Below are 13520 nucleotides of genomic sequence, written 5' to 3' on the forward strand. Positions count from 1 at the left end.
CGGGCAGATTGGGAGCGCTCGCGTTCGCCAGTGAACGAGATAAAGGCTTCGAGACTGCGTTTCTTGGTGGCGGCTTCTCGCTCAGATACAACCGCCCGTTTCCTTCCCCCGGTGTCATTTTAATGAGCTTTGCTAATGAGCAGCTCATCAGCGCCCTGTGCTATCGGCAGCCCCAGCCAAAATCCAGCGGGGCCGCTGGGAGAGCTCCAATAAACACCTTCTGTGTGAGCTGTGCCCGCTCAGCTTCTCACAATTACCGGTGTGATAACCCATGTGCTGTAATTACTGCACTGAACAGATTAATGGAAAAGCCCCTTATAAATTCAGCAGCATCTATCGAATACATCGAGTTAATTTTCCACGGAGGCAAATGCAGACACCAAATCAGACGATATTTGGCTTCTTTAATTTGTTTTTTAGATGGAAGAGCCTTCAGCCAACTAGAAGGAAGGAGGGGAAAGCTCTCAACCCTTCTAATCCATCAGCTCCTGGGGCATCTTGGTGCCAAATTAAGAACCCCCAGGCCTTGTCTGCTGCTGCATCCAGGTTGGCAGAGTTATTTTATATTTTAACTTGCCCATGTAACTAAAGCAAAGAGAGTTAAATGCACACCTTGTGCTCCTCTGGGAAGTTCTCCCGTGCTGCAGGTGGCTCCCAGAGCTCTGGCTCTGCTTAACAAGGTTCACAAAACCTTTGAAAGGGAAGTTTGAGCTCCCAGGAAGTCTTGGAAGATCTCTCAGCCACCCTGGGGGGATCAGTGCTCCCTGTGCTGCTCCTGGGGGACTTTTCTAAGCCTGGATTAGACAAACATCCAGTAATAATTCCCTGCCATTCCCAGCTGCTCACTAAGAATCACCTGGATCTCATTCCTGGCCACTCAGCAACACAAAGCTCTGCCCCTGGCAGAGGACAGGAGCCCCAAGAAGAGCAGAGAAATGTTTCATTTACCAGTCTCCTTCCCCATTTCTTGGGGGCCTTCCCCATTTCCAGTGGGGCCTGGGGTGCTGCTGTGGGCAGAGAGGCCAAGGAGCTTTGGGTGTTTTCCTTGTGCACCTGGAAATCTTGACAGAGCTCCTGCAGGGAATCCCAGCTGGGGTTTCTGTGTCTTACAGAGCCCTCCAGCCCCAGCCTGAGCCTTCAGGAGCCGAGTTCCAGCTCTCCCAGCTGGAATCCTGGCAGGGCTGGCTTTGCATCCCTTCCCAAGGGGAGAAGAGCTGCTCCTTGCAGGACTGGTGCACCCAGCAGAGCCCGTGAGAGAAACCTGAGAGATTTCTCTCTTTCTGAGAGGGAAATCCTCACCGCTGCTACCCCAAGACACAGAGATCCACGGTCTGGGGCTCCTCCTCAGTGAATCCATCCCCAAACCCCTCCGCCTCCACCAGCTGTGGTTTCCTGCGGCACATGGGGCAGAGCTGGTTTCGGATTGCCGAGGATCTCATCCACACGACGAGGTTCCAGCGCTCCCCGGAGGCGATGGGCAGGGCCCCGTGGATCTGCCCCCCGCGGTGCAGCAGCCCCCGCCCGGCCCGGTGCTCCACCTCGATGTACCTGGGCACGGGGGAGGGATCCTGCGGCAGAGGCAGCGTGTCACACCATAGAGCCCCTCAAAGGGTGGAGATTTGTCACCTCTTCCCCCACAGCACCCAGGCAGCAACGTGGAGGGGGAAAAACTGCCCCAGTGCCAATTTCAGAGGGAGTTTAGAGAGGTTGAATCAACCCCCTCCCATGTTTCACTGCTACGTGGGAGCTTTGACCTCTCTCTTGCCCTTAAAACAGGTGCTGGACATTTAGGTTGAAGTCACACCTGAAATAAATCTCTCCCTCATCACCTCCCTGCTCACAGTTTCAGCTGTGGAAAGAAGGGATGGTTTGTTTCACTCCAGTTTCTACTGAGAAGCTGCATCTCTTTAAAATACTGAATATTGGAATATTGCAGCAAAAGAGGGTCCTGTCTAACCAAGCCATGCAAAAAAATGGGGAAGGGACAGAGCAGATTTGACTGCCAGCAGTGAATAATTGGCTTTTAGAACACAGTGGATGCCTTGAAGCTGAGGAGGGAGAGGTGAGCAGGATGTGCTCAGTACCTGGCTGAAATCCCCGAAGTACAAGTTTCCTTCCGTGAACTCCTTTCCCAGGGAAACGTTCAGGGTGACCTCGGCGTTGTCATAGTGGGAGCTGAGGTCCAGGTCCTCGTGCAGGGCGTACTTGACCACGAAAGCCTTGTGGCTGTCCAGGCAGCCCCCGCCCAGCTCCGGGTACAGCAGCGCCGTCAGCGGCCGGAGCCGCTCCCGCAGCGGCGTCAGGAAAGGCTCGTCCATGCCCAGCTCGTTCAGCAGAACCTGTGCCCGGGACAGGAGGGGGAAACAGCTCAGCAGCCACAGCTGCTGCTCCTCAGAGCTGCTGCCCTCCCCCAGCCCTGCTGCTGCCTCGGATCAAGGAGTTTAGAGCAAAGGCTCCAGCTACAGGGAAATAGGAAGGAGGATTGAGGTGGAGAGCAGAGTAATAGGATCAAAAGATGAGTGTTCTTTAAAAATTCTCCTTGATTTAAATTTGTGTTGCTTAAGCACAAGGTGCTGTTTCCTCTGAGATACCAACTCCCTCCTCTTCCCCTGCATTCCCACTTTTTTTTTGTCCCTGTAACATTCCCTCAGCCCTGTCACTCCAGGGAGGCTCAAACTGCACCATGTAAAATGTAAAACACTTTGGAGCTGGAGGAGTGAGCAGTGAGGAGGAGAGCACAGGGAACACTGCCCCTAAAGAAGGGCAAGAGATGAGTCCTACCCCGTAGTTGTTCATGGTGTTGGGCCTGCCTTTAGGCATGTCTGACTGCTCAAAGTTCTCCAGCTCCTCCACAAAGGCCTGGCAGAACTCCTCTGTGAACACTGGCAGTCGATAGATCCTCTTATCTGTCAGGAGAGGGGAGGCAGACTTTGCTGGGGAAATTCCCAGTTTTTCCAGCTGCCTGTGCTGGTGTCAGTGAGAGCTCAGCACCCACAGGCTCCACTCTGTGCTGGGACCATCAGCCCTGGGATGTATTTGATATTTTTCATGCTGGTGCCTCATTCCCAGAGCAGAAAGGCTGAGTCTGGAACTGCCCTGGATAAATCCAGGAGCTCTGCACACAGACATTGGTGACTTTTGCCTTGAGGAAAGGAGGCAACTCTGCCTCTTCCCCCCTCTGCATCTTGGCAGCATTTCTGGTAGGCAGAGAGCTCCTCCAGGGAAGCTGAAAACCCAGACCTCTTTTCCAAAGACTGAAATCTAGGCTGAAGCTATTTCAGCCCTGACTAACCAACAGGGACTGTCTGCAGTGGCAAAGAGGAAAACCAAGCTCCCTGGGCTCCCAGTGCTCCTTCAGCAGGCTCCCTGCTGAGGTGTGGTACAAGCAAAGCCTCTGGTGAGACGACAGCAGGCTGGGAAAACAGAAAACAAGAACTGCTGCCTCTCCAGAGACCATCCTCAGGCAGGGAATAACATCCTGTATGCCCCAGCTTGTGTCAAAGCAGAGCTGCTCCAGCCAGGGCCTGGCAACAGCTGTCCCCAAGCAGGTCTGTGTGACTGAGGTGTTGCTTTCTTTACCTGAGAAGGACTCCAGGTAGCTCAGGAGGCCCTGGAGATCAGCACCTGGAGATGAGCAGAACCTCAGGATTTCCAGGAACTCTGGGGCCAGGAAGGAATCCTGGTGTCAAGGGAAAGATGGGGAAAAACACAGAAAAACACCATCAGCCTGCACAGCCCCAGAGGGAAATCCACACTCCTTAGAGAGCAAGGCTGAGTCACACTTGGGTTAATTCCACAGCAGGAAATGCAGAATGTCACTGGTGTTTTACTTGGTGGAGTAGGGAAGTTGCTGTTTGCTTTAGTTCATGGTTTTCTAGGAGTAACTGGCCAGATTTATCACAGGCATGATAGGAAAGAGCCTTTCCTGGCTGGAACACCAGGAATCTTGCCTGGAGAACACACTGTGCTGTCGTGTTTTTAAAGTTTTACATCCAGTTTTCATATGCTAAACTTGTGTTTTAATTCAGTGCAGGTTCAGCACTGTGCAAGCCCGAGGAGAGGGGGAAATAAACTGCAAAAATAAACCCCTCAGGTGATTTTTTCTGGGTGCAAAAGAAATTCCAAACCTTCTGTGTACCTGCAGAGTGTACACCTCTGGGTGTTTTGGTTTGTAGCACTTGGAGATGATGGCTCTGCGTTCCTCTGACTTATGGATTAACTCTTTTCTTCTCTGCACTTCTGCCTCAATCTGCAGGTAAACAACAGAGCACATGGTCAGAAACCAACAGGGCTGAGTAAAACAGACCCAGGACTCTGCTCATGGTTTTAAACCAGTTATTTTTGTTTGGGGGCACCTCTGGGAGACAAAGTGTTTGCTCTGTTCTTCTATGATCAAGACTAGTCCAGCAAATATCTGGAAAGCCAAATGCCTGAGAGGAGCTGATGTTCTCTTTACAGATGGCTCAAATAGTAACTGAGGAGTTCCTGTGGAAGTGCCAAGTGGAGCTGTGAGGTTTCAGCCCTTTCAGGCATTCTGACACCTCCTGAATCTGGATTTTGTTCTGACAATAGAGGCATTGTCTAAAATAAAGATATTTGCTGGGAGCAAGACAAGTCCTGTCATGAAGGGATTACTGCTGAATGTGGTGGAGACAGGCTGAGCTGCCCTTTCAGAGCAAACAGCTGATCCAGGCAGCTCTTCCCATTTAATTCCCCCTGTGAGATTAATTTCTAACAGTCCTCACTGAGGAGTGAGTGAGCAGCCATTCCCTGGCACCAAACAGCTCCTGTGTTCATTTCCTTTCCCTCAGGATCAGGCCCTGAAGGTCTGGGGAACCAAGCAGACAAATCAAACAGATTTCTCAGCTCCCTTCTTCTTCCCCTCCCTGCCAGCCCCAAGTCCCTGGGCACCAGGGATCTGTAACCCAGCACTGCCTGGAAAATCAGCATCGAGTTCTAAGTGGGAAGATTGGACTGGATTTGCAGAGCTGTGACCTCCCACAGCCAGGGACAGCCACTGTCACCTCCTTCCTCCCAACACTGAGTCACTCGTATTTGTTTATGTAATTTTTAAGTCTTATTTATTATGTTTACATTGATACAGCAAACCTTGTGTGAAGATCTGAGCAGATCTTCAAAGAGCCCAGGTGATTAAAAAGTAGTTAGGACCTATTATAAAATTTAAATTATAAATTACAACCAAAATTAGGATCTTGATATACCAAGTGAGGCTGTTTCATAAATTCTGTATTGCATTGCTTGCTGTGCTCCACTGAATCTGCCTGGGGAAATCCTGTGCTGTTCCACTCATAAATTCTGAGCTGTATGAATCATAACATCCAGTTAATAAAGCTTTAATTAACAGTATGATTTACTGCCACCATCAATCTGCCAAGAATTTCTCCAAGAACCTGTTTGTCCCCTTAGTGTTGGGTGACATTGGGGCTGGTCAGTGACAGATCCCTGTCCCAGAAAGAAGCAGAAATTCTGTGATAAAGGATTAATTTCTGCCGGATCCCATCTCGGGGCTGCCTTTAAACCATTGGCAGAGGAAAGGACAAGGAAAGACAAACCAGGGCGCTGAGAACCAGAGGAATAAATCCACGGAGGGAGCGGCTCGGAGGCCGCTGGGATGTGTTGAATGACAGGATTTAATTGCAGGGTGTCGGCTGAATAAACAAACACCTCTGTGATGGGCGCCCGCGGGGAATTCTTCCCTCGGACCGGGCTGGATCGGGGTTCGGTGCGAGGAGCTGTGCCCTGGCTCTGGGAGGGCTCTAGAAAGCCCCAAAATCCCTTCGGTGTGTGGAAATGCCGAGGGGATCCCTGAGGGGGCCAGGGCTCCTCATCTCCTTCCCCTGCCCCAGCTCAGGGGGGACCCGGAGCTGCTGGAGCCAGAGGGGCACAGGATGAGCCCAGGGATGGAGCAGGAGGAAAGGCTGGGAGAGATGAGGTTGAGGAGAAGCTCTGGGGTGACTCACTGTGGCCTTGCAGCGCCTGAAGGGGCCGACAAAAAACACGGAGAGAGACAATTTCCAAGGGATGGAGCGGCAGGACACGGGGAATGGCTTTAACACTGACAAAGGGCAGGGTTAGACGGGATTTTGGGAAAAAAATTCTTCCCTCTGAGGGCGGGCAGGCCTTGGCACAGGGTGCCCAGACAAGCTGTGGCTGCCCCTGGATCCCTGGCAGTGCCCAAGGCCAGGCTGGAGGGGCTTGGAGCCACTTGGGACAGTGAAAGGCGTCCCTGCCATGACACTGGATGAGTTTTAAGCTCCCTTCCACCCCAGCCCGCCCTGTGAGCCGAGTCCCCGGTGCCGTGAGGGGCTCCCGCCGCTCACCTCCCTCAGCACGTCCCGGAGCTGCTCCTCGCTGCGGCAGCCGCGCTCCCTCAGCGCCTGCAACACACACACACACACAACCGGGCACGTCACGGCCGCGTTCGGGGCACGGCCCCGCTCCCCCCGGCCCCCGCAGTACCCGGCCGTGGTCCCGGCGGAGCTGCGGCCCGTCCCGGTACCGCACATGAAGCCCGAACCGCCCCACGAAGATGTTGTCGGTGAAGAAGCAGGCGCACCCGCGGAACGGCCGGCCCGCCGACATGTTTCCTACCGGAGAAACGCCTCTCTCGGTCCGGCCCTCAAAGCGCTCCGCTTCCGTCCCGCGGGAAGGGCGCGTCGCTAAATTCCCAACTTGGGTAAAAACGGAAAGCGGCGGAACGAACTCGCCCGTTCTCCCCGGTTTTGCGGTGGTTGTTTTTTATCATCTCCGTGATGTCACCGCGGGCCTGTCCCGCAGCCAGGCCGGTGCCCCGCAACCCTCCCGGCCAGGCCAGGCCAGCCCAATGGCCCGGGTCGGGTCCGCTCGGAGCGGCAGCGAACGACGACAGTAATTTGTAGACGGTCCCTGAGATTCTGTCTCACACACACCCCGCCCGCTCCTCACGGGGGCGCGCACGGGCGGGCGGGGGCGCGCCCCGGGGACGCGCGCGGGCGGCGGGGTCAGCGCGGCCCCGGCCCGGCCATGGACGCGGCGCTGCCGGAGGCCGAGCGGGAGGTGGTGGTGGCGGCCGAGCCCTGCGGCCACGGCAGCAAGTTCGAGGACATCTACCGGCTGCTGGCCGAGGGCTGCTTCCCGCCCAGCTTCTGCTCCATCAAGAGGAAGAACCTCAAGCGCTACGCCCAGAAGTTCGTCGTGGACGGTGGGGACCCCCGGGGAGGGCGGCGCGGAGGGGTCGGGCCTGTCCCCCGGGGGCGGCAGCCTGAGGGGGGAAAGCGGCCCCGCTGACAGCGGGGATGTGCCGGAGGGGAGGGAAGGGGACAGGAGGGGAGGGGAGGTGGTTTCTGGGCAGCCCAGGCCCCTCGGCACCGCTGCAGGCCCGCGGGGCCGGGATCGGGTCACCCAGCCCCGGCTGGCACCGCTGCCCCGTGGGGACCGCGGTGGTTTTGTTGTAGCGGAGGGTTTTACACAGTCCCGGGTGTGGAAAAGCTCCGTGGGCGTGTATAGGGGTGATTCTGGTTTAGCAGCTTCTCCAGAGGCAGCGGGAGCACCCGGAGCTGTCCCAGCCGTGTTTCCCGCTGTGCAAAAATGACCCTTTTTCTGGAGAAGAGCGGCTGGGAGAGGGTTTGTTGGAGACAAACCTCTGGTACCCGCAGGCGGCTGCCTCTACTACGTGGGACCCAAGAAGGAGGAGAAGCGCGAGGTGATCGTGGACCCTGAGCGGAGGCGCCAGGTCTTCCTGGAAAGCCATTTCACCGAGATTGGGAACCACCTGGGCCAGAAAAAGACCGTGCACCGCATCCAGAGCCGGTACTACTGGCTGGGCATCGTCAAGGATGTTGTGGACTGGGTAAGTGGAGAGCAGTGACCGTGTCCGTGACACCGATGCTGGCAGCCGGCCCGAGGCAGCAGCCACAACAGCCCTGGTGCAGGGGTGATGTCATTCCCTGTGCCTGTGCAGGCAGGCCACGCACTGAGATACTCTGCAGGTGGATCTTGGAACGTCCCGAGGCAGCTGGATAGGCGGGGTGTCTTCCCCTGAGTGTCAGGAAGCCTCCTCTGCCTCCTCGTGCAGGGCAGTTTTGGTCACCATGACATTGTTTCAGACAAGTTGCTGAGTCTGGATTCCTTCCAGAGTTCCCAATTCCCTAAACTATGGCGAGAGGAGGATCTCAGTGTCTCCTGAGCTCCTTTGTTTCATTGCTGGCAGTTCCCTGCAGCAGGACTCTGCAGCACTGTGGTTTAAGGAGTGAGCTTGCATTGCATGGTCTGAGCTCCTCCAGCATCCTGGGGCTGAGGATTTCTCTAACCAGCAGCAAGAGGTTAAAATACAATAAAAATTTGCCTGGGAACAGGGTGAGAAATAGCCTAGCTGTAGGCCACGTTGAGGAAATTGGTTATTGTGTCAGAGAAAGCTGTCGGGTGAGCCTTGTGAAAGGTGAGATGCGTCAGCCTCTTGTGTTTTGTCCTCTTTTTTTTCCCTGCTTATTTTTATTGGGAGAAAGGAAACTGCTCAGCCCTGCTGTGTGTCTCACCCCTCCAGAGCCTGTGCAGTCTGACAGGATCTGTCAGCGCATTCCCGAGTCCTCTGATCCCTCTTTTCTCTCTCCAGATCAAGATGTGTGAAACGTGCCAGAACGCGGAGCACAACAAGAGCGTGACGAGGAAAGCCAGGCCCGTCAGGGTGGAATCCCCCTGGGAAGTGCTGGGATTAGACATCCAGGGTGAGTGAGTGTCTCAAGTGGCTCTCGGGGCTCCTCCCCGCCAGCCCGGAGCGTGGCAGACCTGCTGCCACACGCACCGAGGGAAAGCTGCAGGTGCTTTCCTCTGAGGAGGTGCCAAGGAGGCCACAGCGGCCGCCCAGGATGAAATGTGATCCCTGGGCTTGGCTCGGCTCCCTCTGCGCGCACAATGGGAGCTGTGGGCGTTGCCTTCTTCCCCAGAACTGAAGCTCTGATGGGTGTATTTTTTGCTGACAAAGGTCACCGAAAATGTTCTGGCCGAATAACATTGCAGAAAGAGAGTCGTGGTCACTTCTGCAGCCGCTGGGTTTTTAACTTTCCCCGTCTGGGGGAGATGACGGCATCACATTGATTTTTTTTGATGGCTGTTTACACAGGGCCTTTTCCCGAGACAAGCCAGAGCAACACACACGTCCTGCTCGTGACTGACTACTTCACCAAGTGGGTGGAGGCTGCTCCTCTGCAGAAGAAAGATCCCTTCTCCGTGGCTAAAGCCCTGGCTACTGTTTTTTACAGGTGGGCTCCTCTGCTTCTGGTTGTATCAGAGTGAAGGGGGATGCTGGGGTGTGTTGCAAAAATACTTGGTGCCCTAAGAATGTTTTCCTGTGAGAGCACGAACTCTCACTTCTACAGGAGAGACCATGCAGTGCCTTTCAATTGCTCTTTACAAAATCCATGGGAAGAGCCTGTTATCCTCCTGAAGAAGGAAGCAGAAATGTTTCTCTGAGTAGCCCGAGGCCAGGGGAGCTGTGTCCCAGTTCTCTGCAGAAGCTTCAAAGCCATTCCCGGATTTCTCCTAGAAAGTGTTTGTGTCACCATGTGACATTGTCCTTGTGGAAAACACGTGGGGCCAGTGGAGATTTGAATTCAGAGCAAGAAGCTCCTCTTGTTTCTCCTGCTGCCTCATCATTCAAAGGCAAACAGGCTTGGCTGGTTTGGAACAGGGACCAGCAGACCTCTCTCTGCTCTTGGGGACATGAGGTCATGGCAGCCTCATTAGCACCAGCTCCACTGGAGGGTCCTGACCCTTTCCTATCCCATTTGCACCCATAAAGATGGAACTCCTTGGGCTCTGCCTCAGCTGATGGAGTAAAACCAGTTGTGTGTCCTCTCCTTGCCCAGGTTTGGCGCCTCCAAGAACATTTACACCAGTCAGAGCTGGGACTTCTGCGAGGAGGTAGGCCTGGTGTGGGGTGGCTCAGGGGGAAGCAACATGACCCTCAGCAGTTTTTTTGAGCAATGTGACCCTCAGAGGGTTTTTTGGGAAATGTGACCTTCAGGAGGTCTTTTGGGCAGCAGGTTCTGAAGGCAGAGTTGTGATGTGCTGTATAGAGGGGGTGAGGAGCTGATGCTGCCTTATCCCTGCCCCAGCCCTGTTGGCAGTGGGAGCTGATTTGCCAGTGCTTTCACCTTGGCAGGGATTTAAGGTGGTGGATCAGGGGTGCAAGTCCTCTCTGCTTGGAAGGAAAGACTGTATGCATGAAATTCCAGCCCTGCCCTGGGATTAACCCAGCTTCCCAGCGCTGTGGAAAGCTTCAAGCATGGGAGCAGTTGTTGCAAAACATCTTCCCAAGCTCTAACTTTTCTGGGGAGTGTTTTCTGCTGCACAGCCTCTGCTGGGACAGGGGGGACAGTGCCTTGGGGGTTGCTGTGGGGCTGACACGCCGTGATCCCTGTGTTGTCCCAGGTCAGCCGGCACCTGTGCGAGCGCTGGAACATCTCCCAGCTCCTCACACCCACAGACCCCACAGAGCCCCCCAGCCCTGGTGACTGCAGTGCTGAGGTGCTCAGGGCCTCCATCTGCAGTGTGGTGAACGAGAAGCCCAGCGAGTGGGATGCACACCTGGACCCCGTGCTCTTCGAGTTCCGCACCTCGGTCAACTCCGCCACCAAGTACAGCCCCTTCTTCCTCATGTTCAACAGATACGTGTGCCTGTCCTCAGAGGTAACTGCCCTGAACGGGGGAGCCTTGCAGGAGCTTTGTCACTGCCCTGGTGGCAGAGTAACACCCTAATCTGTGCCTTGCAGGTGGATTTTGTGAAGGACTCTAAAGAGCAGGGGGCTGGCTCTGGTAAGGCTGACAGCCTCCCGTCGTTCACAGCCACGGTGCAGGAGCAGCAGAACGCTGTGAAGGAGATTGTAAGTCCTGGGGTGCCTTGAAATAATTTTGCAGCCAAGTCTGAGCTTGGCCTGAGAGGAGAGGTGGCACCTCAGTGTGTGCTGAGGGCAGCAGGAGCAGAGCTGGACCCTCTGGGCCAGCACCACAGGGGAGCTGCTGGTGGTGCTGCTCAGAGGTGGGTGATGAAATATGAGGGACTGACTTGCCCCATCAGGCTAATGAGAGCTGTGTCCCAGCCTGCCCAGCTCCCTGCCTTGTAATCTGCATCCCAAATCAGCCAAGGGAGTCCCTCCTTAGGCAGGGACAAGGAGCCTTCAGGGAGATGCTGTGTAACTACAAAGGTTTAAAGTAAACCTGCCCCGAAATGGGAGGAGGTTGAGGCTACCATGAGGACTAGTGGCCCAGTGGGCAGGGAGATGGGCTTGGAGAGCAAAGTCAGCATGTAGCTCCTGACTGTCTCTGGCGTGCTGGGTGACCTTGGACAGCTCATTTTGTCTCTCTGTTCCTTGGTTCCCTCACTTGAAAAATGACCTCTGTGTCCCCTGTGAAGTGCTTGGTGAGCTGTGTGCCAAAAAACCACAGACAAGGCTCAAGTGCTTTGTTTGCTCAGTCATTTCTTACACTTAGTCAGGGTTGTGAGGTTCTCTCTGATCTCACCTGGACTGTGGTTCTTGCCAGGGAATGACAGGAGGAATGTGGGAAGGAGGGAGGAGGGCCTGGGAGCTGGATACGTAGGATCTGATCCCTCTGGCAGCTCAGGCTCACTAGCTCAACTCCCCTTTTGTGAAGTGGAGCTGCACATCGTGGCACGGGGCAGTGAGAGCTCTGTCCTCTCCCTAAGGGAACTTCTGGTGTTGGGATCACCAGCTCTCTCCTGCATCCAGCCAGGGATTGGGGCTGGAATTACTGACAGGAGGTGATAAAGCTTTCCTGGCTTTGTGGCACTCCAGCCTAGATCCCCTTCTGCCCTCTACTGATGGAGCCCTGACAGCTCTGGCCGTGGAATTGCAGTTTCACATTGCAAGGCCTCCTGCTGGTTTGGGGTGGTGAGAACAAGGCTGGGAAGCCTCTGCTGAGTCCCTCCCTTGCCCCAGGTGCATCCAGCTTTGACACTGCCAGTTCTCACTCACTCTCAGCCTCTCTTATGAGGAGACCATGAGAGCTGGGCCTGCTCAGTCTGGAGAGGAGTGAGATGGGATATCAACCCACAGAAATATCTCTGAGGGGTATCAGATGATTGTGTCAGGCTCTTCTCAGTGGTGCCTAGTGACAAGATGAGGAGCAATAGCCATAAACTAAAACACGAGTAGTTCCACCTCAACATGAGAAAGAGCTTCTTTCCATTAAGGGTGACAGAGCACTGGAACTGCCCAGAGAGATCTTGGATTCTCCCTCTGTGGGGACATTCCAAACCCACCTGAACGTGGTGACCCTGCCTGGGACATGGGGTTGGCCTGGATGATCTCCAGAGGTCCCATCCAACCCTAAGGATTCTGGGGTTCACTGAGCTTGTGTCAGAGCTGAGCTGATTCCTGAGTGGCCCCTCGAAGCCCATCCCCTCCATTCTCCTGGCAGGTGATCTCCAACATGACCACGGCCTGCAAGCGGGAGCGGAAGGGCGTGAAAAGGAAAACTCGGGGCCTGCCCTCTCTGGCCTTCAAGGTGGAAGATAATGTGTTTGGGGGCAGCGCTGCCAGCTCCCTGAAGAAGCTGAAGAAGGGCCAGTTTGTGTCGTTCCAGATCGAGACGGTGCTGCCCCCTGAGCAGAGCATGTCTGGAGGGAAGAAAACCAGTTAAACCCCGGGGTGTTCGGGGGTCCCGCGGCGCCGGGGACAGCACGGACTGTCCCCGAGGTGTATGGCCTGGCTGTGTGGGAGTGCAGGGTGCAGACATGCCTGCTCTGTCCTGGGAGAAAGGAAGGGGAAGGTTCAGACATGGGGGTCTGTTCAGTCCCTTCCTGGTCCGGGTTTGCCCTTGGATCATCCCTGGGACGGAGGGAGGTGGTACCATCCTCGTTTAGGTTTGGCAGGGAGAGGCTCAGTCCTGCCAAAAAGCTCCACCTTGACTGTGGCTTGGAAGTTGCCCTTTGGGAGTGATTGCACCAAAGCCCAGGAGGGATCTGGGTGCAGATGGAAGAGAAGCAGAAACCAGACCTGGCTTAGCCATGGCCAGTGTTTCCTGCAGCTTAAAAGTGTCCCTGCTGTGAGCCTGAGCCAGGAATAGTCACTCCAGGTCAGACTGTGTTCCTGGCAGATGTGGGAAGGGCTTGAAGTGAGAGATTTTTTTTTGTTTGTTTGTTTGTTTTGTTTTAAGCACTTATTAGCAGAAATAAAGTCAACAGCAGAATGTGGTAATTTTGGGTTTGGTTATCCAGGCAGAGAAAAATGAATTTGTCTTTTGTAACATTGCCATTCTCTCCTGAAGTGGTGTGAGCTCCAGGAATCCTGGAAGACATTTATGTCTGTGCTGTGAGGGTCACAGGGGTGTTTCTAAGCCCAGCACTGCAAAAACACATGGAAACTTTGGGATAATGACACTGCCCTGCCCCTCTGTCACCTGTATAGCCCACCTGGATGCATGGGTGCTGTCCAGGGAAGAGCCTGAGCCCTTCTGTTTCTAAAGAGTTGGAGTGGGAGGTGAAGAGGGAAAGTAATTTACAG

At 54.9% G+C, this 13520-nt stretch overlaps 1 protein-coding gene across 1 annotated transcript; it reads right to left on the reverse strand.

Moving 5' to 3' along the window:
* Window positions 1–1285: 1285 nt before the first annotated feature.
* OGFOD2 (2-oxoglutarate and iron dependent oxygenase domain containing 2) lies at window positions 1286–6613 on the reverse strand. Its single transcript, XM_083873767.1, has 7 exons — window positions 6481–6613; window positions 6342–6398; window positions 4139–4249; window positions 3580–3679; window positions 2782–2906; window positions 2085–2339; window positions 1286–1568 (listed from the first exon to the last, which is right to left on the reverse strand). The coding sequence occupies exons 1-7, from the start codon at window positions 6601–6603 to the stop codon at window positions 1305–1307; spliced, it is 1035 nt and encodes a 344-aa protein (XP_083729893.1). The 5' UTR covers window positions 6604–6613; the 3' UTR covers window positions 1286–1304.
* Window positions 6614–13520: the final 6907 nt, after the last annotated feature.

This window comes from Zosterops lateralis (genome assembly GCF_965231275.1).
Source record: "Zosterops lateralis genome assembly, chromosome: 17".
NCBI classification, from domain to species: domain Eukaryota; kingdom Metazoa; phylum Chordata; class Aves; order Passeriformes; family Zosteropidae; genus Zosterops; species Zosterops lateralis.